Genomic DNA, 26,065 nt, shown 5'->3' with positions numbered 1-26,065 from the left:
CATTGGCATAACTGATATTGAGACAGCTGCCACTCTGTGGATCCTCTTGTATCTTCTGGATGATAAGTTCGACAGCTTTTCGGTTTTGTTCCGGTTCTCCACTCACAGTGACAACCCTCTCTTGCAAGTTGATCCCATCAGGTTTCTGGGAAAGCTGCACCCAAGCCCCTGACTGCTCCATTATAGCCTTCACAGTAGCACCTCCCTTCCCTATTATCAGACCCGCTGTGCTGTTGGGAACTATAATCTTTACCTGTAATTAAAAAAAATACGTATAAATAATACTTCTGTTTTGTGCACATACATTTACATACTTTGCTATCCTAGAAAAAGTCAAATCATTAAAAATTAGTTTAAACATCATTTATGAGACATAAATATCATTTTGAAAGTGACTTTTATCACACTTTAACACAGTTAGCTTGTCAAGTTAGTTTTCGAAGGCAAAAACAACTGGCAGTTAGCTATTAAACGAAAATTTTCATTTAATCTTTGTGTTCTCTGCAGTCAATCTTACAAAATAGTTGCATTTTTTTTTTCAAAAGGGAAGGAATCAAAACTACACACCAGTGGTAACATTTTAAAATAACTCTGAAACAACAATGTTACTGATTCTTCTAAGATATTTTCTTTAAAATGCATAAAAATGAAGTGTATGGTTATAAGGCAAAAGTTATTAAAGATAAAAGTAAAATTGTTCTAGCTTGAGTCCCTTTAAAACATTAATTTCATGTTCCTTATCACCTGGTAACTTTTGTGTTATTCAATTCCTAATTTAATTATATTTTAAGAAATAAAGTTCATTAAAATTATTACTAATATTTTAGTGTTTTACCTAAATGACAGCATACAGTAGATATTTTTAAGTCATGTAAAAATTTCTTTTGTTTTAGGAGGATTAAAGCTACTCCTACATGTCCTACCTATATTTGAAAAATGACTATTAGGATTAGGCAGCTAATTCAATTTTTGGTAGCCAGAGTTATAATTTCTAAAATAAGTTTACAAGCCTATTACCAAAGATTCCTAAAATACTACTACAGTCACATGAGCAATTTATTACCATAGTCAAAAAAATATGAACAGGTATCTTAGTTAACTTGTATTGAAAATGTAGCCACAAAACCCAGAATATTTTGATTTACTTAATCACAGTTAAAAATTCTATAGTAAGAAATAATAAACTCAAATTATAATTTCCATAAGCTCAAAATTTTAAATATAAATACTTAAAGCTATATTTCAGTAGCATAAAGGTATATATGGCACTGTTTCATAATCCGAGAGATAAAAATATGAGTGTTGTATCCTGTACCAAGGACTGAAGTAATTGCTTTCCTTGCTGCAGATGCTAAAATGGGCAGATTAAAATGGTTAAAATCTGTATAGAAATGAAGTTAACACAGTCTATGAGATATTTCAATAGCTAATTTTTAAGTTATTGCCATACCTTCTTAAAAACACAAATTTCAATTAGATAGGTATAAAACTATTAACATTTCACAGTAGCAAAGGCATTCAAATTTGGGGAGAAATTTTGCTCTTGAAGGTATTAAGTAATGAAAGTATAACATTCAAATTCTAGACTAGGTCACCTATACATATTACACACACACACATACACACACACACAGTTTACTTTCTAATTTTCAGTCACAGAATTTTGTTTCATTCAAAACTGTCTCTATGATCATTTTACTTTTTTGCAAATAATCAAATTTTTAGGAATGTCAACTATATTCCTCATATTCCCCTGATTAAGTGCATACCATTTCAAGAAGGTGACTGAGAGGTAGTTTGTTAATTTTGTACACAGATATTTTGGAAGAAAATTATTTGTCTGAAATGCCGAAATGTTAAAGTGCTATATAATTAGAAAGTTAAACCATGACTACATTTTACATCACTTATAAATGTGAATTAGAATCATCCTTATAGTCTGTCTTGTTACATGAAATATTAAGGAACTTTACTTTTAAGGATTTAAATACCTGGAAGTTGACAGGAATATATTTTATAAGCATTTCTTTTAAAAATAAGTCTGCGGCAGAGAAGTTGGATGTCCGTCCCCAGCTCCCCGCCCACTCTTGACCATGGCTGTCATGTCCACATTCTGCCTCTGGGCAACGTCTCAGTGCACCAATAGCCCTGGTCTAGGAATTCCCAATTGAATGCCCAAATGGACTATCGCCTGACATAGATGTCTCTGGACCCCAACCATTTACAGTCTTAGAATTCCAGAAGCATGTGGCCACTTTTGCGGCCAGGTGGACTCTCGTCATATTCAAAGTGAGCAGTAGGAAATAAATTATCTAGCATCTGATCCTGACAAGCAGGTTTGAATGGTGGTGGGAAAATTTGAGCAAACAATAATGTCCAAAAGTAGAGAGAGTGTATTGGGGAAAATTGCCTGTAATAGAGGCAGGGTGAGGAAGGATTGGAATAGGGGTAGGGATACTGGGTACATTGGTGGTGGAAATGTGCACTGGTGATGGGTGTTCGATCACTGTATGGCTGAAGCTCAAACATGAAAGCTTTGTAACTATCTCACGCTGATTTAATAAAAAAAGAGGCCTTTATTCATTACAGTATATTGCTGAAAGCATCCACATATTGACACACGACAGTGTTTTTATATACTTTCTATGAAGAAAAATACATCAATAAGCAGAGACAAAAAATATGGTTTTAAAATTTTTTCAACTAAGAATGTTGCTACTGTTTTGCTGTATACAATGATTACCTGAATAATATTATAATCCGGAAAAGAGTTGTTTATGAAAGGTTAATTATGAACACCAGTCTACAGACCAGTGTTTCCCAAAGTGGGAGATACCAGCCCTGCCCAAAGGGCCCAGAATAACTCAGAGAGGATGTTAATGGCTCCAGGTGCAGTAGGAGGGGTGCCTTTTGATTGTTCACTTAATGAAGATAAGATTTCCAGTGGGCTGTTAACTCTTTTTCTAAAAGAAAGGCAGGTAGATGAAGTAATGTTGGGAGTCTTTTTTATAGACAGTAAAAAAATTATGAAATACATTTTTACACAACGTCAACAGTGAAATCACCTAAGCTGTGATGATGTGTGAATATCAACTTCTATAAATTGCATATCAATCTCCTATTTTACCACATTCACAGCACTTTTTAAAAACTGTAAGTTTTATTCATTAAAAAGAACCTGTAAATGTACTTACATCACTGCCCATTAGCTTATCCTTTCTTTCCGTTTTCTTTTCTTTTTCATAATTAAAATTTTTCCCTTTAAATTTCAAACATTCTAAAAATCAGTTTAGAGTTGTCTGAACTTTTCATAAGTGTTTTCTGAAAAATTTGCAGCTTTGCATATTTGCACACCACATCATCTATCTTTATATTAAAGTCTGTATGTGTCAGTACCATAATGCAGATTTTATTTGTAAATATTTGAAATACTTTACATAAATGTTATTAGCAATAATTATTGCTTTATCAAATACTGAAGTGTCTTGTAAGTTTTATTGGCATTTGGGGAGCAGGGGGTAGTTGAGCCACACCCAGTGGTGCTCGACTTACTCCTGGTTCCGAGCTCAAGGATCACTGCTGGCAGGGTTTGGGGGACCATGTGGGGTGCTCAGGATGAAATTCAGTCAGCTGTGTGCAAGGCAAACACCCTACCTGCTGTACTATAGCTCTGGTCCCCAAGTTTTCTTGGTATTAGTTATGCTTGTTCACATAAAAAATGGCGTTAAGATTCAAGAGAACATACTTATTTCTGCTGATTATTAAACATTAATATTTAAATATGTAGTATTTATTTATTTTGTTATTTGCTTTTTGGGTCACACCCAGCAATGCACAGGGGTTACTCCTGGCTCTGCACTCAGGAATCATTCCTGGCGGTGCCCAGGGGACCATATGGGATGCTGGGAATTGAACCCGGGTCGGCCCCGTGCAAGGCAAATGCCCTACCCGCTGTGCTATCATTCCAACCCCCTCATTTCTTTATTGGTACTAGGAATCAAACACAGAACCTTACACATGCAAATCATATGTTCTATCACTGAGCTACACTGCTGGCCTGTAGGTAGTAATAATTCTTATAAGATTACTGATCTTGAAATTAAATTAGAAAATTAAAAAATATATAAATATTTATTGAATACAAAATAATTATTATAAATACATAGTCTAGTCAAGGAATATGCCATCCAAAAGTTTTTGACACAACCACACAAAAGAATTCTGAAATTTAATTTTCCCCATTTACAAAAATTAATAATGAAATCTGTATCTATTTGTATATTCAGATTAGCTGCAGAAAAGTGTGTCAATAAAATAGTGCTGCATAAAGCCTTAAGTGTTAATATGAAAGTATAAAAAGAAACAAAGAAAACACTAAGTCCAGATAGGAGGCAAAAAAAAAAAAAGAAAATTTATCAGATGATGATTGGATTCATCTAGATGTCTTCCAAATTTTTGTACTATCAATATCCTATTATTTTCTGTCAGACATTCACAAATATTTATTCTGTTTTCTCTCAAAGAGAGTTTAACCACAAACTCATTTGGTAGTAAGAATTTGCCTAAATCATTTTTTTTTAGTAAAGAAAGCTTTACTTAATGTTTTCTCATATTTAGGCATAATTATTTGAGTGAATAAACATAAAGTTAATAATAAATTATACTATCTATTGTAATTAACAGCATCTTAGAAGAAAAAATAAAATTATATATTTCTATTTGCAACCACAAAGAATTCCTATAGTAATCTACAAAATGTACCAAAACATCATAAGGTAGGATTTAATATTGATATATTTATTATTAATAAATATTGTAACAAAATTTTCTCTTTTACCAATAAAGAACTCAAACTCCTATGTATGAGTTCATATAAGTCTGCATAATTTTCCTTGACTTCACCATCATGGCAGAAAATTATTGAAATATACTATAAAATAGCATTTTTTCTTATTATAGTCATATATCTTAAAATACATGCAACACAAGTACATTATAAATATATAGGATAACTCAATGGAGAGTATTAGAATATTGTACCCAGAGTACAATATTACATATTAAATAGGACCTTACATATATAAACCAATTTCTATCAATAGAGAACAGCTTTCATTCATCCATTTATTCTCTTTTTAATTCAGCAACTCTGCTAACAATTTGAGTTTCCTTATTTTGGCAACTTTCCTTTATGAAAGCCCCATTTCATTCTTAGTTACATGTTTTAGGGAAGGCTGCTAGCCTACTTATGCTGAAAAGAATGTAAACATGACTGAAGCTTGAAGTGCCACAATTTATAACCTTTCAGTGGTTACTAATTTCACATTAAACATGTGACACAGGATGGTCCAATGAGCCTGAAATTTGGTGAGTGTTGGGATTCAGTGATTGATGCTTCTAATCAAACCTGATATAAGGCTGATACTTTCAGTAACTACCTTGCTTCTATGTAGAAAGAGGAAGAATATAAACAAAAATAAAGTGGACTCCAGAAATATAGCCAGATATTTCTGGAAACACTTTAAAATTTAAGTCTCACAATGTCTCTAAGATAGCCCTGCCCTCCTTTTATTGCCACTACTCGGTGTTAAGCATAGGCACCTTTTGTGTCTTCTCTTCCTCCCTAGATCTCTGTACCCTGCTGCTTATTGCCCAGTCCTACTGCTTTATTAGCTTACGGTAACATGTGGTATAATAAAAACCATCTACAATTGGCTATTAGGAGAAATGGGCTCTCATGCCTGGTCTGCTGTGTGGCCTTTATCAAATCAGGTCAGTTTCATTATTAATAAAACTAGACAACCTGATGAGGTTGGAGATGAAAAGTTTTTAGCCTTACCATAAAATCCTTCTCAACAGTCTTCAGTGACCTCTCTTAGACCACCCACTGATTATCTATCTAGGTTCCTTATGTAGACAATCTAAATTCTCAAGTACCTACACAAATTTTTCTTGTATCTTTATCTCTTATGATGGTATCTGTGTTGAATCTGAACTTAGCTGCTTGTTCTTGAAAATATTCTATAGCACTGTAGCACTACCGTTCTGTTGTTCATTGATTTGCTCGAGTGGGCACCAATACAGTCTCTCCATTGTGAGACTTGTTACTATTTTTGGCATACTGAATACACCACAGGTAGCTTGCCAGGCTGTCCGAGAGGATCAGAGGGACGGAGGAATCAAACGAGGGTTGGCCACATGCAAGGCAAATGCCCTACCCGCTGTTCTATCGCTCCAGTCCTACTTTTGCAAATTAATTTAACTAAAATTATGATCTATAAAACTTATAAAAACTATCTACCTTAAGGTCAGTACCTTGTAAAAAATTTGCATTTTCTGCACTTATAGTTGATTACCATTTGGACAATTGTAAAAAAATAAAAGAAAGCATAATAAAATTTAATAATTTTATTAAATTATTAAATGTGAGAAATAAATAATAAATTTGGAAATTCCTGTGTTCAAAGTGGGTATTTTGAAAAATAGTATAATTTGAGTTCTTTAAAGTATAATATCATTTTATCATATTTAAAAGCATATATTCAAAGACTATATTATACTGAAAATATTATAAGATAAATATACCAAGTTTTAATTTTCTTAAAATTACTGAAATCAATAGTATCGATCCCTAGTTACTTATAAAAACCAGTAATAGCTGGGGATGTAGTTCACTAGCAGAATGCTTTACTTTCATATGTAAAGGCTTGAGTTTGATCCTCATCATCAAAAAAGAAAATGCAGTAACATTATAGTAATTAATTAGATATAATAGGCCTCTTCCTTAAATTTTTATTTACATATTACACTTTTCCTGTTTTATTTCTTTCTCATTATGTTTGTTGGCTAGGAATGTTTAGTCATAAGAAAATATAGTCAGGTGGTACTAAACATTTAGAAATTACAGTAGTATTTATGTAGTTGACTAAATCACAAATTGGATGGACAAAAAGATAGTTCAAATAATAGTTCCTACTGAATCATGGTAACGATTCATTATGGGCACACTTACCTCCCACCCTCTGAATTAGATTGAATTGCATTTTAACTTCAAAATAATATAAAAAATATATATGTTATATAAATGTATTATTAACATATTTAGATTCCAAAACAATGACATTTACAAGTTTCCTGAAGGACTGTAGTCATTCTATATCTCTATCCAAATGCCAAAACTTAAATCTATCCTCTGTCTATAGATATGACAGAGAATAAGCAACACATCTCTTTTTGTGTCTTTAGGAGAAATATGAAAGTAATTATAACTCCCACAGAATGTTTAAAAGAAAATACAACTCAACTATGTTTTTATTCAATATATTATTTTACTTTGTTCCTGGAAGTATTATTCAAAAAGCATTTTTTCTTTATTTTTTGCTTTTGGGGTCACATCCAGCGATGTTCAGGGGTTACTCCTGGCTTTGCACTCAGGAATTAGCCCTGGCTCTGCTCAGGGGACCATATGGAATGCTGGGAATCAAACCTGGGTTGGCCACATGCACAGCAAAAACCCTAAACGCTGTGCTATCACTCCAGTCCCGCACTTTTTCTTTTATCAACAGCTATATATATTTGTGTATATATGTGTATATACACACACATTACACATTGTAGGCATTACTTATGGTAGTGTTGGGGAGACATGTAAAGTTGGGGGACCATCCCCAGATTCACATTTTCAGCCCTGCCACATATTTTAAAGATATATGACATTACATTCCATAGAAGGATATATTTAGAAATAATAAAAATGGAAGGAATATAAATTATATAAAACATATAGATTTTATATGTAGTAAAAAAAACAAAAAAGGTCTTGAAACTGTCTCTGCAGAGATGATAATCTCTCAAAATATAAGTACATGAAAAATTTAAACTATGGACTGGAGCGATAGCACAGTGGGTAGAACGTTTGCCTTACATGCAACTGACCCTGGTTCAAGTCCTCCGTCCCTCTTGGAGAGCCCAGCAGGCTACTAAGAGTATCCTGTCTGCACGGCAGAGCCTGGCAAGCTACCTGTGGAGTATTAATGAGATGTTACTGGTGCCTGCTCGAGCAAATAGATGAACAATGGGATGACAGTGCTATAGTGCAGTGCTACTATTATTTACATAATTTTAAATATATCCTGAGGGCTTTTAATGGCAAATTTAGGGCAGCTTATGGTTTATAAATGAAATAATTTGAGGGTAGTATCTTTTTTTATTAAACCAAATTTTTCTAAATTTCTTTTTTATAATTTTCCAAGTACTATTTGTCCTGATGATCATAACAAAATTCTTTGAAACCAGTATTACTTTTGCCATTATTTAAAACTCTTCTTTGCTAGTTCTTTCAAGACATACATAAAACATATATCTGGAGTTCTTAATTCTGATTATTTAAAAAAGTATCTGGACTATTCAGATTTTCATTTCCAAATGTTGTTAAATCAATTTATAAAGGAAAATTGTGGTTGGGATGTGGCTTAAGTGACAGAGCACATGCCTGCCTGAACCCCACATTCAGTACCAGCACAGTTGGGCTTCCCAAGAACCTCGTGCCGCACCCAAGACCATGAGTCCTGCTGCTGTGCCCCACAACAAGAAAATAAAGTTAAATGAGCTATGAACGTAAGTGTAAGGGGGGGCCGTTCACCAAAACTGATGAAGGAAAAGGAATCCTCAGGTCTCCAACTTAATCTTAAGTAGGTTATTCTCCCTGAGTTCAGAAAGCAGAAGAAATTTGAGTTACCATAGTGATAGTGAGGTAATACAGAGAAGGAATAAGGAAAAAATATCCAAAGTCAAACATCCCAAACAGTCCAGAAATGTAAAATGCTTAATTACTAAAATAGCACTGCACTATAGCACTGTCTTCCCACTGTTCATTGATTTTCTAGAGCAGGCACCAGTAACATCTCTATTGTGAGACTTGTTGTTACTGCTTTTGGCATATCAAATACGTCACGGGTAGCTTGCCAGGCTCTGCTGTGCGGGCAGGGTACTCTCAGTAGCTTGCCAGGCTCTCCGAGAGGGACTAGGACTCGAATGCTGTGCTATTGCTCCAGTCCATTACTAAAATAATCAGATATTTGTAGATTAAGCATCAAAATTAATCATTGGAATAAAACAAGTAGAATATAAGTGACAAAGTGGTTCAACTTTAATTTCTTTCATTTAAAAACTATATGTGGCAGTAATTAAGTTGTAGTGTAGATTATTATAAAATGAATATAATGCTTAAAGTTAAAGATACTAAGTAAAAGAAACTAAATTTTTCTCTTGAAATTAGGTTAAAAGTAACCAAAAAGACAAAAAAAGTCATATATATAACCTGTACACTTATCCAATATTAAAGGAATGTGAAAAATGCCATCAAATGTTTTATAAAAATATTAATGCGCATGTAGAGTCTTGATTAAACATTTTATTTATTGGGGGCTGTTGGGGCTATACCCAGCTCTGTGCTCAGGGATCACTCTTGGAGGGCTTAGGGTACCACATGAGGTGTTGGTAATCAAACTTGGGTAAGCAACATGCAAGGATAGAATAAGAAGTGCTGTATATCACTCTCTGGCTGCCAGATTACACATTATAATACTATGTGCAGGTAAAACTGAAATAAAGATAATAGTAGAGATATGATTTCAGGTAAGCTTTCCCCTAACAATATAAACTTTGTCTTACTTAATTTTTAAGTGTAGTAAAACAAAATTAAAAAAAGAGAGATAATAAGTAGGCTGCTCAATAAATAAATCCTGCCAAAAGAAAACAATTAATATCAATTTTAATAATCGATAATATTACAATATTAGTATTATCTCTTAGGTATTTACTGCACAATTCTTTATTGAGTGCCTACTCTATTAAGTTAGTTATTGCTTCACATGGTGGGGATACAAAGATAATTAAACAGGATAAGACCTCTGTTTCTATAAAGGTGTATTCACTTAGTATAAGATAACTGCTAACTATTTAAGTGTGCAGTCCATCCTTGAACAACACTGCCTTGAAGAGAACAGGCCCACTTAGGTATGGAGTTTCTTAAAAGCAGACAACACACACACAGTACCAATAAACACAGCATAGTACTATATATGTATTTTATCTTTCCTATTACGTAACATTTTCTTTCCTTCAAGTTTACTTTATTATGATTGAAAGTGATCCTGATCTGTTCTCCCCATGCCTCCCCAGAACTGCTCTAGGAGCCCCTATTTACTGTGAGAGCTACGTTGTACTTAACCTCCTATGTTACTGAAGGGTCAATACTCTACTTAAAAAAATATGATTTGGTAACTGATAAAAATTTGCCTCTTACCTACCAGTCTACCTCTTTGAGAGGTGCATTTTTATGACTTTTGGCACTATGGTTTATGGCACTGTTGTGATAGTCAAGTATAACTTTACTACCTTTTGGCTGCCCTCCACCCTCCCAGTTAAATACTTCCTCCACCATATCCCACATATAGAGAGATCATTTTTTGCTGGCCTTTCTCCTCTAACATTACTCAGCATGATACTCTCCATATCCATTCAGGTAGCAGCCAGTTGCATGAATTTTCTTTTTTGCATGGGACTGGAGCGATAGCACAGCGGGTAGGGTGTTTGCCTTGCTCTTGGCTGACCTGGAAGACCTTGATTCTTCCATCCCTAATGGAGAGCAAGGCAAGCTACTGAGAGAATCCCGCCCACATGGCAGAGCCTAGCAAGCTACCCATTCTGTATGCCAAAAACAGTAACAACAAGTCTCAAAATGGAGATGTTACTGGTGTCCGATCAAGCAAATCGATGAACAGTGGGACGGCAGTGTTACAGTGCTACTTATAAAATGGGTCTGGAGTGATAGTATAGTGGGTAGGGTGCTTGCCTTGCACACAGCTGACCTGGATTTGATTCCAAGCATCCCGTATGGTTCCCTGTACACTGCAATGAATGATTCCTAAGTACAGAGCCAGAGTAAGCCCTAAGCACCACCAGGTGTGGCCCATAGACCACGCTCTTCTCCCCCTAAAAATCAAAATAAGCTTTAAATATTAAAGTATAAACACATATGTGAAAGTGAAAAATCTAGTGAGGAAAAAAATCAGAGTTAATCAAACTATGAAGTTTTAAAAATCATGACTTTGTGCAAGGATTTATTTAGTATTCTGTACATAATGAAGTGAATTAGATAACATTATTTTAAAATATTGCTCACTAAACTAACTAGGTAATTTATTATAGAGAAAACTCAATTTGGAGTTTCTATTTTGTTTTACAAATTTGTGACTAAGTCATTTTATCATTAAATTTTAAATTATATTTATTATACTAGTTGAAAATATTAATGCACTTTTTTGACAATGATTTAAGATACTACTAAAATCAAATTATAGTTGTTTGTTGGTACTTTCTTTATTAATCATGCTAATTCAGTGTTTCTTATAGTCTGCTAATCATGGTAATTCAGTTTTTCTTATATTCTAATTTTATCAAGTTATTAGAGTAATTTATTTAACCCTAAACGTTAAAAAAAACATGTCAAGACTTAATATTAAAGAGATCTTGACAATTTACCATTAAAAATGATTATCAAAAAAATTTCAAATGACTCATTGAGATAATAAAAATGTTATAAATGGTTATTTTATTTGTTAATACTTGAGGTTACTAAGCAACTATTAAGAGAAGAATTCAGCCTGATTTTTAGTCAGAACTAATTGTTTACGCAAGCTGAAGTAGTTCACAGCTAATATTTAAATAATTACATGCAAGATCACTAATATTTAACCTACTTGGCTAAAAACAGCTTGACACAAACTTTCAATTTTAAAGAATTGTTGAAAAGATAACAAAAGTAAGAGATATATGATGCACTACCTAAAAAGTTCACTTCAGGTGTAGGGTTACACAAAGACTGAAAGCAAAGAGATAGAAAAATATCACACTCCATTCTAATAGAAATCAAAAGATAGATGGAAGAGCTCTACCTAACAGTTAAGACAAATTCTATAAAAAACAAAGTATATGAAAATAAAGGGATCAACTCCACAAAAACATAGATTTCTAAATATTAATGACCTCAAATAGAAACACTTAGAAATTAAGAAATATTAACTATAACAAAACAGTTATAATAGGGAAGTTTATAGTCATATGTGCCTACCTTAAGAAACAAGAAAATTCTCAAATAAACAATCCAACTTTATATCTTAAGGAACTAGAAACAGAAGAAACAAAGTTGAAAGTTATTATAAAGAATGAAAAAGAACAGAGCAAAAATAAAATGAAATAGAAACTAAATAAACTAAATGAAATAGAGACTAAAATGATAATAAAAGGTTCAATAAGACTAAGAACTGTTGAAAGTAAATTTTATAAGCGTTAGCAAGACTCACAAGAGAAAAAGAGAGGCTTCTAATGCATAAAAAACAAATGAAAAAAGAGAAGATGATGCCACAGTAATGCAAAGGATCATAAACTAATACTATGAAAGAAATGGACCAAAGAAATACACCAAAGAAATGAACAGCCTAGGAGAAACATATAAATTCCAACAATTACTCAAAAGAATCACAAAGAAATATAAAACCTGAAGAGAATGATTACTAGTAAGAATAAATTGGTATTGAAATCCCATCCAACAAGAAAAGTCCACGACCCAACACCTTCACTGGTGAATTCTACTAAACATTAAAAACCATTATAGCCTTTTCCAAACTCTTCCAAAAACAAGAAAAGGAAGAAACACACTCAACTTATTTTAAAAGGCAAGCTTTACTCTGACAATGAAACCGGACAGACATCACAAAAAAATAAAATCTACAGATCACTATTTTTGATATACATGCAAAACAAAGCACGAGTAAATCATACCCAAAACTACATTAAAAGGATTATAATCAAATGGGATTTATTAGAGGGATGCAAAGATGGTTTAACATTCATAAATCATGTAATATGAAACATTACCAAAAGAAAATGAATAAAAATATATTAATCTCAACAGCTGTCAAAAAATCATGTGACAAAATGAGTTTCCACTTTCGATGAAAAAGCTCTTGATGAATTAGTTCAGGGGTAATTACATTAATATGTTAAAATCTATATATGATAAGTTCACAACTAACAACATACTCAATAATGAATACTCAACAGTTTTCCTTTAAAGTCAAGAACAGACCAAGAGACCTATTCTAGACACTTTAATTCAACATGGTATTGAAAGTTCTAACCAAAAAGACAAAATGTAATTAAAAGTATTCAATTAATCTAAATGTAACAAATCTGTTGCTACCCTGCATTTGAAATGTTATAGGGAGCATACACTGAAAAGTCCACACATGTCAAGAAAACTTCGAATTGATCAATAAATTCAGTTAAATAGAAGGGTACACAATCAATTTACAATTATCCATTGTGATTAAACACTAACAACCAAGTAACAACCTCAATAATTTACCAAAATAATAAAATACCTAGATATAAATTTGACCAATGTCAAAGAATTGTACATTGAAAACTGTAAGACAATGATGAAAGAAATGGAAGAGACAAAGAAACAGAAAGAAACCTCCATCTTCATGGATTGGGGACTTGAATATCATTAAATTTTCTATCTCACCTGATGTGATCTATAGATACAATGCAGACTGCAAATGCAATTTTTGAAATAAAAATAAACTATTCTAAAAATTGTATGGGATCACAAAAGATCCTGAATAGCCAAAGCAATCATGAGAAAGAACAAAGCTAGATGCATCCTGCTTCCTAACTTCAAACTACATTGCAGACTTATAGTTATCAAAAAAAGTAAGGCACTGGCACAAAAAAAAGCAGTGGATTAATGGAACAAAACAGATCCCCCAAACAGACTAATCACATGTGGTTCATTGACTCACCACAAACTAGGCAAGAATATACAATAAGAAAAAGATAATCTTTTCAATAAAATGGTAGTAGGAAAAGTGGATACTCACATGCAAGAGAATGGAAATAAAACACTGTCTTACATTATAAACAAAAGTTAACTCAAAATGAATTAAATACTTTAATGTAAAATTGGAAAAAATTATACCACTAGAAGGAAATGGGGAGAAAGAAACTTCACATCTATCTTGATGAATTTTTGGACCTGACTCTTTATTTTTTGTGGGGGTCACACCCAGCAATGCTCAGGGGTTACTTCTGGCTTTGCACTCAGGAATTAATCTTGGCGGTGCTTGGGGGACCATGTGGGATGCGGGGAATCGAACCCGGGTCAGCCGAGTGCAAGGCAAACGCCCCATCCGCTGTGCTATTGCTCCAGCCCTGGACCTGACTCTTAAAGCAAAGTAAACCAAAGCGAAAACAAACAAATTGGGACGATTTTAATATATCAAAAAATTCTATAGAGAAAAGTTAGGTATAGGAAAGAAGAAAGAGGAGAAGGATAACGGGAGAAGAGAGAGATGAGAAGCAACAGAGGCAGGGGTCATGGGGATTCAGGAACATCAATGGTGTAAGGAATAACAGAGCTAAATATCCAACCACAGAGTCCATAATATTGAAATCACGAGTCCCAAACTTTAATAATCGAATTTAAAACGTGCTTGTCAAGATGCTAGGCTGGGGCTGAGGCAGTGAGGGTGGGGGAGGGTGGGATTAGGAGAGAAAACCTGGGAATGCTGCTGGTGGAGGGAAGTGGACGCTGGTGGTGGGATTGGTGATGGAACACTACATGTCAAAAATTCAACTATGAATAACTTTGCAATTCATGGTGCTTTAATAAAATAAAAATTGGAAGAAAGATAAAACCAATAAGACATAGAGATGGCCAACCATTACATAAAGAATGGTCATTGGGGACTTGAGACTGAAAGCTCTGTAACTTTCCACATGATTCAATAAAAAAAAAAAAAAAAAAAAGAATGGTCATTGGGGCTGGAGAGCTAGTACAGCAGATAGGGTGTTTGCCTTGCATGCCACCAAACTGGGTTGGATTCCCAGCATCCCATATGGTCCCCTGAGCACTGCCAGGAGTAAGTTCTGAGTGCAAAGCCAGGAGTAACCCCTGTGCATCACTGGGTGTGACCCCAAAAGCAAAAACATAAAAGAATGGTCTTTAATCATCAGGTAAATGCAAATAAAAAATTACTTCGTATCTGTTAGAATGATTATTATAAAAAAAAGACGATAAAAATACTAATGAAGATGTGAAAAGAAAAAAAACCTCCTGCATGGAGGTCCCTCAAAAAATTAAAAATAGAACTATCATCTGCTGGATAAATACTATTTCTGGATATTCATTTAAAGAAAACAAAAACACTAACTTGTACATATGCACCCAGGTGCTCACTGAAGATTTAAAATTGCTGACCTATGAAAACCATCAAATATGCACTGGTAAACAAGTAAAGGAAAATTGTAGTTATAATTTTATATTATATGTCTGTTATATGTATATATATATATATATGTATACTCTGACCTACAACTCTTCAGTTATAAAAATGATATACAATCAAAACTATAAACATTATCACTATTGTAAGCATGTTACCTAAATTATAATTTTTTTAATTAAATTAAAAAAATGAAAAAGAAATCTTGCCATTATAATAAGACAATATGGATGACACTTGAGGGCATTATGCTAAGTAGAAGAGATCAGACAAACTCAGACAAATGCGCTGCCACCTCAAGGCTGGTGGTAGGGTGGGGTAGAGATAAGTAGGGGGGAGGAAATGAGTAAAGGGGATCTAAATTAGCAAATTTACAATTATGAAAGAAATAAATATAAAAATATATTTAAATATTTAAACTGGGGTCAGCTGCAAGTTAAGCAAATGCCTTAACATTTTACTATCCCTTGGTCCCTCAGCAGTTTATGCTTAACTTGTGCCAAGGGAGAACTTCTGATCTCACCACTGAGTGTGAAAAACATTGTGTACAACAGAGCTTCTTAATTGTTTTTCACTCTTTCAATTCCTTTTAGTCACAGAAATTCTTATACAACACAGGTGTATGGGCGTATAAAAATAAGTATATAAGTCAAACATTTAGTCATAATAAATCATAAATAAATTTCTTTTAGACAATTTCTTAGAGGTTGTATAACCCCATATGAGGTTGAGGCCTGTTTAGGCAGCTAGAGTCTGCATTATAGTTCACTATCTCAAGATATTTATAGCGCGATAAATATGTTTACATTGCACTAATACAACCATTTTCCATAATTTTTGGCAAGAATATTGCTAAGCAACATAAATAAAAATAGCAACGTAATTTCTACATAAAGAACTCTATGGTAACAGAACTTCTAGCTCTATCTGGTAATAGTAAAAACATTTGTTAGTGCCATATAGAAAGATAATCCATTTTGATATGACAATCTTCCATGGATTTAAACTCTATCTGGAAAACCTTACTGTTCCCAATGCTAGAACTAATAGCTAGCTTTCAACTTTGGCATGAATCAAAAAATTCCCTTAGATTATATTTTTTAGATTTTAGTTTAGTCCAGCAATCCAAAATGTGCTATTTTCTGAGAAAGTAACAATAAACTGTAATTTAGAAAAAATTATCAAATACTAAATCATCAATTTAAAATAAAACAGCATTTCCCCAATGTCTCAAGAAGCATCAGGAAACATTCCTCTTAAATCTTTAAATGCACATTGTTAATCTCATCCTAGATCTATTAAATAAGACACTCCATAGGTAATTTTGATGTGAAGCTAAGATCGAAAACTTGCTACAGTAAGGAAGAACGAAAAACAATATAAATACTCATAACTATTTAACTTGATGTAAATTAAACTACAAAACAACAGACATTTTCTTCGCTAGTTAAGAAGCACCTTCTTTGGCACTCTCATCCTCTCTGACTGCTCAGGAAAGATGACAAGAAAGTCAAGGCGTAAAGTTCTCAAATGACAAACAAAGGTTAAGATAGTCCAATCTTTTCCTTGGAAAACTTCCATTTGGTATTGTTTAAACTGCAGCTGAGTCCAAAACTAACTCACCCCCAATCTTCATCTATTTTACGTTCTTGGTTAAAAACTTGGAATATAAGATGCAAAAAGTTAATAATTTTTGTGGTTCCTGTCCTCACACTGATAATAAATGAAAACAGGGTGCTTCTGATACTAAAAAAACTGATGACAGGTTTCTGTTGCTAACTCTACTCTAGTCCAATATTCAAGGCTCTATATCAATAATTTTAATAGCTTCATCACCTAATATTCTTCAACACCATAATTTCTTTAGCAACTTACTTTTTTGAGTACAAATGTCTTCCAACTTCTGCTTCTGTAAACAATTCTGTAATATACACCCTTGCCTTTGTATTCTTAATGTATTGGGACATTAAGTTTTATTGAATACACTGTCAAATACTGAATGTTGTAACATATGTATATGTTTCTTATACAAATGTACATATATATAGCATGATTATTTTCCATGTCCTTGGCATAAACCTTTTTTGTATTTCTGGTATATGTGCAGCATTAATACACCAATAAAATTTTACCATGGTAAAAAATGTAATCTTGTATGCTGATGATTATCTCTAGATTTCACACTTCTAAGACACTGCCATTTCATCTACTATAAAGTGCCTTTTCATAATCTTTACTCATTTTCCCCTATCAACCTAAGACATCCTTATAGTTTAGCTACCAATTACCATATGAGTTTTAACAAATTTCTTTCCAAATATATTGTTTTATTCTTTGGGAGGCTTCCAACAGTACTCAGGAAGTCCAGGTCTACTTCTGCTGATCCTCAGCGAGGCTATCTGCACATATACAGTTCATCAGGGGTGTTCAATCCACCAGGCTACATTCATTAGAGGCCTGCTGTACTAGAACTGAACCCCAGGTTTACTGCATGTGCACTCCCACCCTCGGAGCTATCTCTCCAGGGCATTATGCTATGCAATGGTAACTTTTGTGATACAGAAAATGTATTATCAGATCTACTGTAATCTTTTAACCTATTCCTTGCTCAAGATTTCCATCTTGCTTAAGAATATTATTCCTCAAATTGATATTATATACTATAATTTTATCAAAAAGTCTGAGTTTCCATCTTAAATGCAGATATTTATCTTTGCATGTTATATGACATGGGAGTCAAATGTTCTTTGAAGAATTTCAGGTTTATTATTATCATCTATTAAATAAAACATCTGTCCTAAAATGAATTAAAATTGCATTTATTACTTTGGATCAGGGAGTGTTCCAAATGCTTTTCATGTGTTCTTCCAAGACTCATGACAATCCTATGAGGCAGGCACTTTTATTATTTACATTTTACAATGCAAAAATGCAAAACTAAAAATCAGAAAAACAAGAAAATGACAAAGATTTTATATGATGACTGGTATGATGTAAATTTTCTTAATTCCTAAATTAGGCTGTACTTTTTCCTGAGCTAATGTTTAACACAACCATATAGTTTAGGGGTACAATTTCACTTTTCAAAATATGTTACCATACTGCACCCGCTACGAAGTATCCTCCACCATACTCAGTTTACCATGGTCCTGCCCTACAATACTTTCATTCACCCTCTTTCTTCTTTTGCTCATCTCAATTTGGCTTTGTTCCCTTGTCTACATTAGGTTTTATTAATCAATTACATGTATTTGTATTAGTACTGTACTGTTTAATTGAGTTTTATAGTAAATTTTTTACAGTAAATTTTAATAGTGACAAAATATTTTCACAGAGAAATGGTATATTCTTGGAATTATATTAATAGACTCATGGAAATTCTCAGGCATTAGAAAAGCAGATGATAACACAGTTTTGCTTTGTTTCTCTCTTACACAAAGCCATAAAAGAACTTGGAAGGAAAAAAAAAAAGAATGGAGGCCAAATCCAGAAGTGCTCAGGGCTTATTCCTTATTCTGAGTTCAGGGATCATTTCTTTCCAAAATTATAAGTTTCTACTTTAGGGAATATTTTATCTTATATTGCAATAATGAGGTTTGATCCTTTTTGGTTAAGTTTAGTAATTCTTGGAAAATTTGGGGTATTTTTACGTGAACATGATTAACGCATAGATTAGTCATAAAAAGATGTACTCAAATGTCAACAATTTTTAAAGGCTCATCACAATAGTAAGTAAATATAATGAAACATAAAAAATAAATAGGACAAGGAGTTCACTCCTAAAGAACACTATTCTGACATCACACTCACACATATAACAGTCACACACATACACTGAAAAGTGTTTATTCAGTTAAAAGAACTCTTATTTTTCTGGTTGGTTTGTAATTTAAGATGTGAAAAAAATTAAAGAAAAAAATTTTACACTTAAAAGAAAAAGCCTTAAAACATACAGACTCTAGCCTTTCTTCTTCAACTGACTGCTTTTTACAGCTTATTCTTCCGACTAATACTAGTATTAATGAATAAGTACTTGGTATCTCATGTTACAGGTTAATGTTTCTGACATATTGGTGGTAAAAAAAAATCCTTTTCTCATAAAACAACTAATTTGTTAAAAAAAAGCAAAACACAAATAAATAAGTAAATTATATAGTGGTCTACAAGGCAATTTGAAAAAATACAATAAAAGAAAAAGGAGACAGAGTTAGTAGATAAAGGGGAAGATTAGGTTAACAGAACGAAAAAGAGTCATGAGGTTGGCCTTATTGAGAAAGTGGATATTGTGCAAAACTTTAAAGGTGTTAGTAGGCAAGTAGATCTCCGAGATAATAGAATTTCATACACAAAGAAAAGCAGCAACAAAATATTGAGATAATCATGCTCAATGTCTTCAAGGGAAAGTAAGTGTAAAGAGATAATATGATAAGGAAAGACCAGATCTTGTAAACTAAAAGAAATCACTCTGGGGATACTAACTTTCCCTGAATAAAATGGGAAACAATATCAAGTGTGAACAAAGAGATTTATTTGTTTGTTTGCTCTTAAGACATTTTTTAAAGGAATGTTGTGATTTCGGAGAACAGATTTTGGAGAACAAAGGTAGGAAAGTCTACATGGAGGCCATGGCAATGATTTCAGGCTTTGACTAAGACATGGAAAGTGATTAAGATTCTACATTTATTTTAGATACAGAAATAGGATATGAAAATAGAAAAGAGATGATAAGAATTCTAAGAATTTTGAATTTACCAAGTGTATGGAAAGAGCTGCCTTCACGTGAGAGTAAAGACTAACTGATAGAGCAGGGAGGGCTAGTTTTGGGATCAGTTAAATTTAAGATCCATTAGACACACATATGTTTATTGCAATGTTGAACTTGCTGTGGCTTTTGGATTAGAGATAAGCATGAACCTAAGTTATATGAGACCTGAACTAAATACAAATTTCAGGTATATTTCTAAGAAACGGAAAATTATGAGCAAAAAAAATTAGGTAAAAGGTTTGATAACAAATCATACAGGTAGATCTTCTAAGATTTAAATGTAACTGATTCACTATAAACCTGCCTTTCACTGGTGAGATAAATTCTGCAGATGCTGGCATGTAAAAGTCAGAGTTACAGATAAAAATAAAAGGTAAAACTGCTGAAGAGATTACCGTAAGTCAGCAGTGAAATTTTACTTATGGTAATAAGTGAGAAGAGAGAACACCAGACTGGATGTGATGTGATGTACAAGGCCAAAATAGATTAACAAAATACAAAAACAGAAGGCTTAACCTATAACAACATTTTAGTAATCTCTGACACAAGGACCTAATGCTTTGAAGGTGAGATACAACACTCTTCCCCAACTTTCTTCTAAAAAACATGTCTTGATCATTCTGTTAGCAAATTATTGATAATAATCAAAATTAAATATATTATTGAGGGCCTGCTATGGGGATAGGCTTAAGGGTAGTTGGGAAAACTGGAGACAACGATGGAGTGAAGGTGCAATGGTGGTGGGATTGGTGTGGAATACTGAATGCCTGAAACAAATCATCATGAACAACTTTGTAAATGATAGTGTTTATTAAAGTATAAGGGAAAAACTGAGAATAAATAAATAATAAATAAATAATAATGTTCTTCACAAAATATGTGGTTACAAACACCCAGTTATTTAACATGGGGTCAAAATTTTGTTTTGATGGTTTTAATTTTTCAGTGAAGAAAGAATTAAGTCAGCTGGAATGAAGCATGAAGAAAAATACATTTAATGGGTGATGGTAGTAGGGAAAACTTTTAGTAGGATGCCATGATTGTCACCAATGGTATTCCACTTGCATAAAATCCCATACTTAACAGGGAGTAAATGCAAGGAAAAGGCAATGGATGGCATTCATATGTAAAAGGACATGAGAAATCATTCCTGTGAATAGATTTAATCTATGACTCCAAATTGTAAGCATACATTGAAGAGAAGTTCTGTTGGTTTTGCATGAAGCAAACAGCTGACTGGGTGAAATGCCCATAGAAAATATCATGTGGCAGTGAATCTGGTTGGCCTCTAAATTTGAGGGGTATTTCCTACTAACAGATAGTGAGAAGTTGAGACCTCCAGTCAAATAGATTCAAGAAAATGAATGTTGTCATTGACCTGGATGAACCTGAAGTGGAGTAGTACCTAGCTAAGCCTGTACAAGAGAATGAGTCTTAATTGAGACAGGTTTTGCACTCAGAAGGCCATGAGCACAAGACTCACAAAAAAAAGTGTGCAAGCTCTTGGGGTAGGGTCTTTGCCTTGCACGTGTCTGACCCAGGTTCGATTCCCAGCATCCCATATGGTCCCCCGAGCACCACCAGGAGAAATTCCTGAGTGCATGAGCCAGGGGTAACCCCTGAGCATTGCCGGGTGTGATTCAAAAAGAAAAAAAAAAAAGGTTTGCTTGGAAACTAGGAGGTAATAAATATCTGCTGCTTCTAGTAAGTCACTAAATTTGTGGTGATTTGTTAACACAGCAACAGAAGCATGTAGTAAGTTACCAACTTTGTGGTAATTTGTTAACAGCAACAAAAAACGAATATGGTAGAAGAAATTATAAAATATTAATGTAGAGAGTGAAAATGTGAATTAGCCACAAGATATTTAATAGAATACAAAATGTATTTGAGATGAGTGGTCATAAATGTAAAATGAGCTTTAACTTGTGGTTTTCTGTAACTACAGCAAGAGTGTTCTCTGAGTAACCCATTTTCATTTCTTTTATATATCTTAGTAGATTTCTATCATATAATTTCAAATTTTAACAGTAAATAAGTATTTGTCTATACATATTTTTTATCTGAGATTCCTTTATTTTCTTTCTCTTAAACAGAGAATAAGAATAATAAGAATAAGAGTAAAGACAAGAATCCAAACGAAAAGCCTAAAATGAAGGCTGTAATATAATATTTAATAGATTATTTAACAAAATAATTTTTTGAATCTTAAAGTAACAGAAAAATTTAATATCAATAACCTCTAATTTATCCACCCAACTGATAGTTTATATTTCAAGGTTTCCTTAAAGTTTTTTTAAATAGACTACTTAAAGAATCAATTTATTGTATCTTAATATTTGCATACTTAAAATTCCTTATAAGATTTCAAACTGTACCTAGTAATATGCAACAACATAAAAAAGTATAAATTAATAGCCCTACTTGTTACTTGTCTTCTTCAGTGGGAAAATTATAGCAACATGATATGCAATAAAGAAAATAAGTGTAGAGTAATCTGAACTATCTCACACATTTATTTTAGAGTTCAAAAGCAGAAACTCTATGACCTCAGAATCTTTAGAAAGCTCAGTTTCTATAAGTGAGAGACTATTATTTACCATTTAAAAGAATAATCTTTCTCTTTTGTTACCACTTGAAAGATAAAAAAAAATGAAATAAATGAAAATGTAACATTTTATAATGGGTATTACATTGTAGGTATTTTTACGCTCTAAGAATAAATGAATGAGCTGCTATTATTATCTGAATTTCACAGAGAAGGAACGAAGGCTCATTTAATATGCAAGTAAGTGGCAGCACCTGAATTTACTCAATCATAGGCAATTTGGCTTCACTCTAAACTTTAACCATTATCTTCTAAGCATTCCCATGTGACTGTCCTTCAATTTTAAGGGCAAATTTATTAGAGACTTATAGCACTGTATTTAGAGTCTATAAATTTAACCCATGGAAACATGTTAGGTTGTCTGACCTGTGGATACTTAAATAGAACTGTACTGAAATGTCATTATTTTTAAAGAACAAACTAGATTTTAAAGATTAGAGAAGTGAATTCTTTAAAAGCACAGATAAAAATAGCTGGTATGTTTTCACTGTTCTTCCCTACGGGCTGGAGCGATAGCACAGTGGGTAGGGCGTTTGCCTTGCATGCAGCCGACCAGGGTTTGATTCCTCTGCCCCTCTCAGAGAGCCCAGCAAGCTACCAAGAGTATCCCACCCTCACAGCAGAGCCTAGCAAGCTACCTGTGGCATATTCGATATGCCAAAAACAGTAACAACAAGCCTCACAATGGAGACGTTACTGGTGCCCACTCGAGTGAATAGATGAACAATGGGACAACTGTGACAGTGATAGTACTTCATTACGGAGTTTTCTAAATTTTAGAAATTTAGACTACCTTTGTAAATTTTTATCATATTAGCTTGTTAGAAAAAAAGACAGAACTCAATCCTAGTTCATTTAGCTAATATTGATAAAAAATAAATCAAATAGTTGCCTGGGTGTATTTTTTGTTGGTTTACAACACTTCACATGGACAATTTTATAATTACTTTTGACAGAGGCTATAATTTACCTGTTACATATAATAAAATTTTTCTTGTTTTGTTCTGAGGCCATACCTGGCAGTGCTCAGGACTTACTCCTAGCTCTGTGCTCAAGGGTAGCTCTTGATGGGGCCTGAAGTATGTGAATCAAACCTGGTAGTATGTGAATCAAACCTGGGCTGGCTATGTGCAAGGCACAGGCCTACCCACTGTACTACCGTTCTGACCCATAATAATTCTTGATCTAAAACAGAACTCTGTGGTTTTGAAGCATTACTGAGAGTGATATAATTAGAGATATATCTACTGAGTTGCTAGGTAAGAATAAACTTAAGACAATAAATAAATTGAAATACATTTTTCTGATAGAATTTAAAGTCTACTTCAAGTATGAAAAGGTTAAGTTTATTGTATTAAAGCAAATAGTCTATCTTGATTAGTCACAGAAATCTAAGTTAATAAAGCAAAGCTAAATCAATTATGTTTATATAAAAGAAATAACTGTGACCTTTATAGAAGTCTGAGAGAATAACAATAAAAAATTACCATCTGCCCTACAAAATGAATAGAATCTATTGGGAAAAACACTAAGGAATAAAACAGTTACAAACTACTAATAAAGATGAACAATAAATCATTCCTACTATAAATTTAAGGATTTAGTTTATTCTTTTGTGTTTCACCTCATGCTATCTGGGAGGTCTGATGTGAGTTTGTACATGAAGAAAAATATAACAGAATACATTTAATGAGTACAACTTGTGTATAGTGGGTGAAGTATAAAACCACAAACGACATTACTTTAAAAAACTATTAGAAATGACAGAGGTAAATGCAGGAACTAGAAGATGAAAATATAACATTAACATACAATTAGCAAATTGTATGTTAATATGGCATTAATATACAGTTATATTGTAATAATAATAATACAAATATAGTGTTAACATACAATTAGCTTGCTTAATTAATTAATTAAGGGGTCACTCCCAGTGATACTTAGCTAGGCGATGGGGGCCTGACTGGTACGGTGCTCAGGCTCAGTGACGTTGTGCGCAGAGCCACCAGGGTCTCATTCAGCGGTATTCAGGGGCCCATGTAGTGCCACGGATACAATGCAAGGCATCACACAAGCTAGACATGAGCACTACCATTTGAGTTATTTCTTTACCCCGTCATTAGCCATTTGGGGATTTCTAAAATTTACATTAGTATAAAATTAATAAAAAGGAAAGACAACACAAATTTCAAACAAAAAATTTTTGAGAAGTGTTGTCTTTCAAGATCTAAAAATTTTTCCTTTAACTGGAATAAAAACCTTCAGTTCTGTTTTTGTTTTATGGTTGCACCCATTTGTCTTTTGCATGGAAAAGAAAGGTCAATGAATTATAAGATAACATTAAACGCATAAAGTCAGTTCTTTTCCCCAATAGTTTTCTATACCATATAGTTCAAAATCATGTATGACAAAAGGCATATAGAGTGAAATGTGTACACACTTTTAAAATCTCATGCGCACTGAGATAAGATTGATTATATAGTACCATTTCCTTCAGACTACTAGGTTTCATTTCTGGAGAGATGTATTTTTGTTTGTCTGTCTGTTTTTGGATCACACCTTGTGGTGGTGCTCAGATTTGACTCCTGGCTTTGTGCTCAGGTTTCACTCCTTCTGGTGTATGGGGCACCATCATCTGTGCCGTCAGAGAATGAACCAGGATCAGCTGCATGTAAGGCAAGAATCTGAATCCCTATACTATCTTACAGGCTTGAGATGTGTGTTTTTCGAAAGAAATTTAGACTAAAATGTAAGTTTTCTGGCATATTTTTGTCTGGAGGCTAACAAATGTATAAAATGAAAATCAAGCTTCAACTACACAATAACATTCTAGATTCTGGTTTTTCTTAGAATTGACTTTTAAATTTTTACTGAAACTGCAAAAGACAGTGTATGAAACACATAACTTAAAGCCTTAAATTAGATCACAGGCAAAAGCCACGTTCAATATATCTAGCAGATATAGCTAGATGTTAATAGCTTATTAGTCAACTATAAATCAAAACTACCAAAATCATAGTTTTGTAAAATAGTTAATTAGTCACATGAAATCTTATGTTAGTGAAAGTTGGAAAATATTAAAGAAAATCACATTTTTCACCTAAATAAAAGCTCAATTCAGACAAAATGAAACTGTTTTTAATCATTTAATGAATATATGTTCATTAACATTTGCCAAATTAAGGTACATTATGGATCTGAATTACACAAATTATTTTTGATGATTCTCTTGAAAGTGCCGAAAAATAAGTATTTCTGAAGAAAAACCAAGTAATCAAGTATATTAATATCAAAAGAACTTCCAACTCAAATCAATAAAATATATTTATAATTGTAAGGTTT

The 26,065-nt window shown here is 33.0% G+C and overlaps 1 protein-coding gene across 5 annotated transcripts in view; it reads right to left on the bottom strand.

Moving 5' to 3' along the window:
- The window catches only part of NOVA1 (NOVA alternative splicing regulator 1), a 140,389-nt gene that overhangs the window by 2,825 nt on the left and 111,499 nt on the right, over positions 1 to 26,065 (bottom strand). For all 5 annotated transcript variants that reach the window (XM_055129979.1, XM_055129980.1, XM_055129983.1 and 2 more), the window contains one exon: positions 1 to 253. This exon is cut by the window's left edge and continues 2,825 nt beyond it. In XM_055129979.1, the coding sequence (XP_054985954.1) occupies positions 1 to 253 (253 nt within the window). The remainder of the gene's footprint in view (positions 254 to 26,065) is intronic.

This window comes from Sorex araneus, chromosome 3 (assembly GCF_027595985.1).
Source record: "Sorex araneus isolate mSorAra2 chromosome 3, mSorAra2.pri, whole genome shotgun sequence".
Lineage (NCBI taxonomy): Eukaryota > Metazoa > Chordata > Mammalia > Eulipotyphla > Soricidae > Sorex > Sorex araneus.
This window is presented reverse-complemented; position numbering and strand designations above follow the sequence as displayed.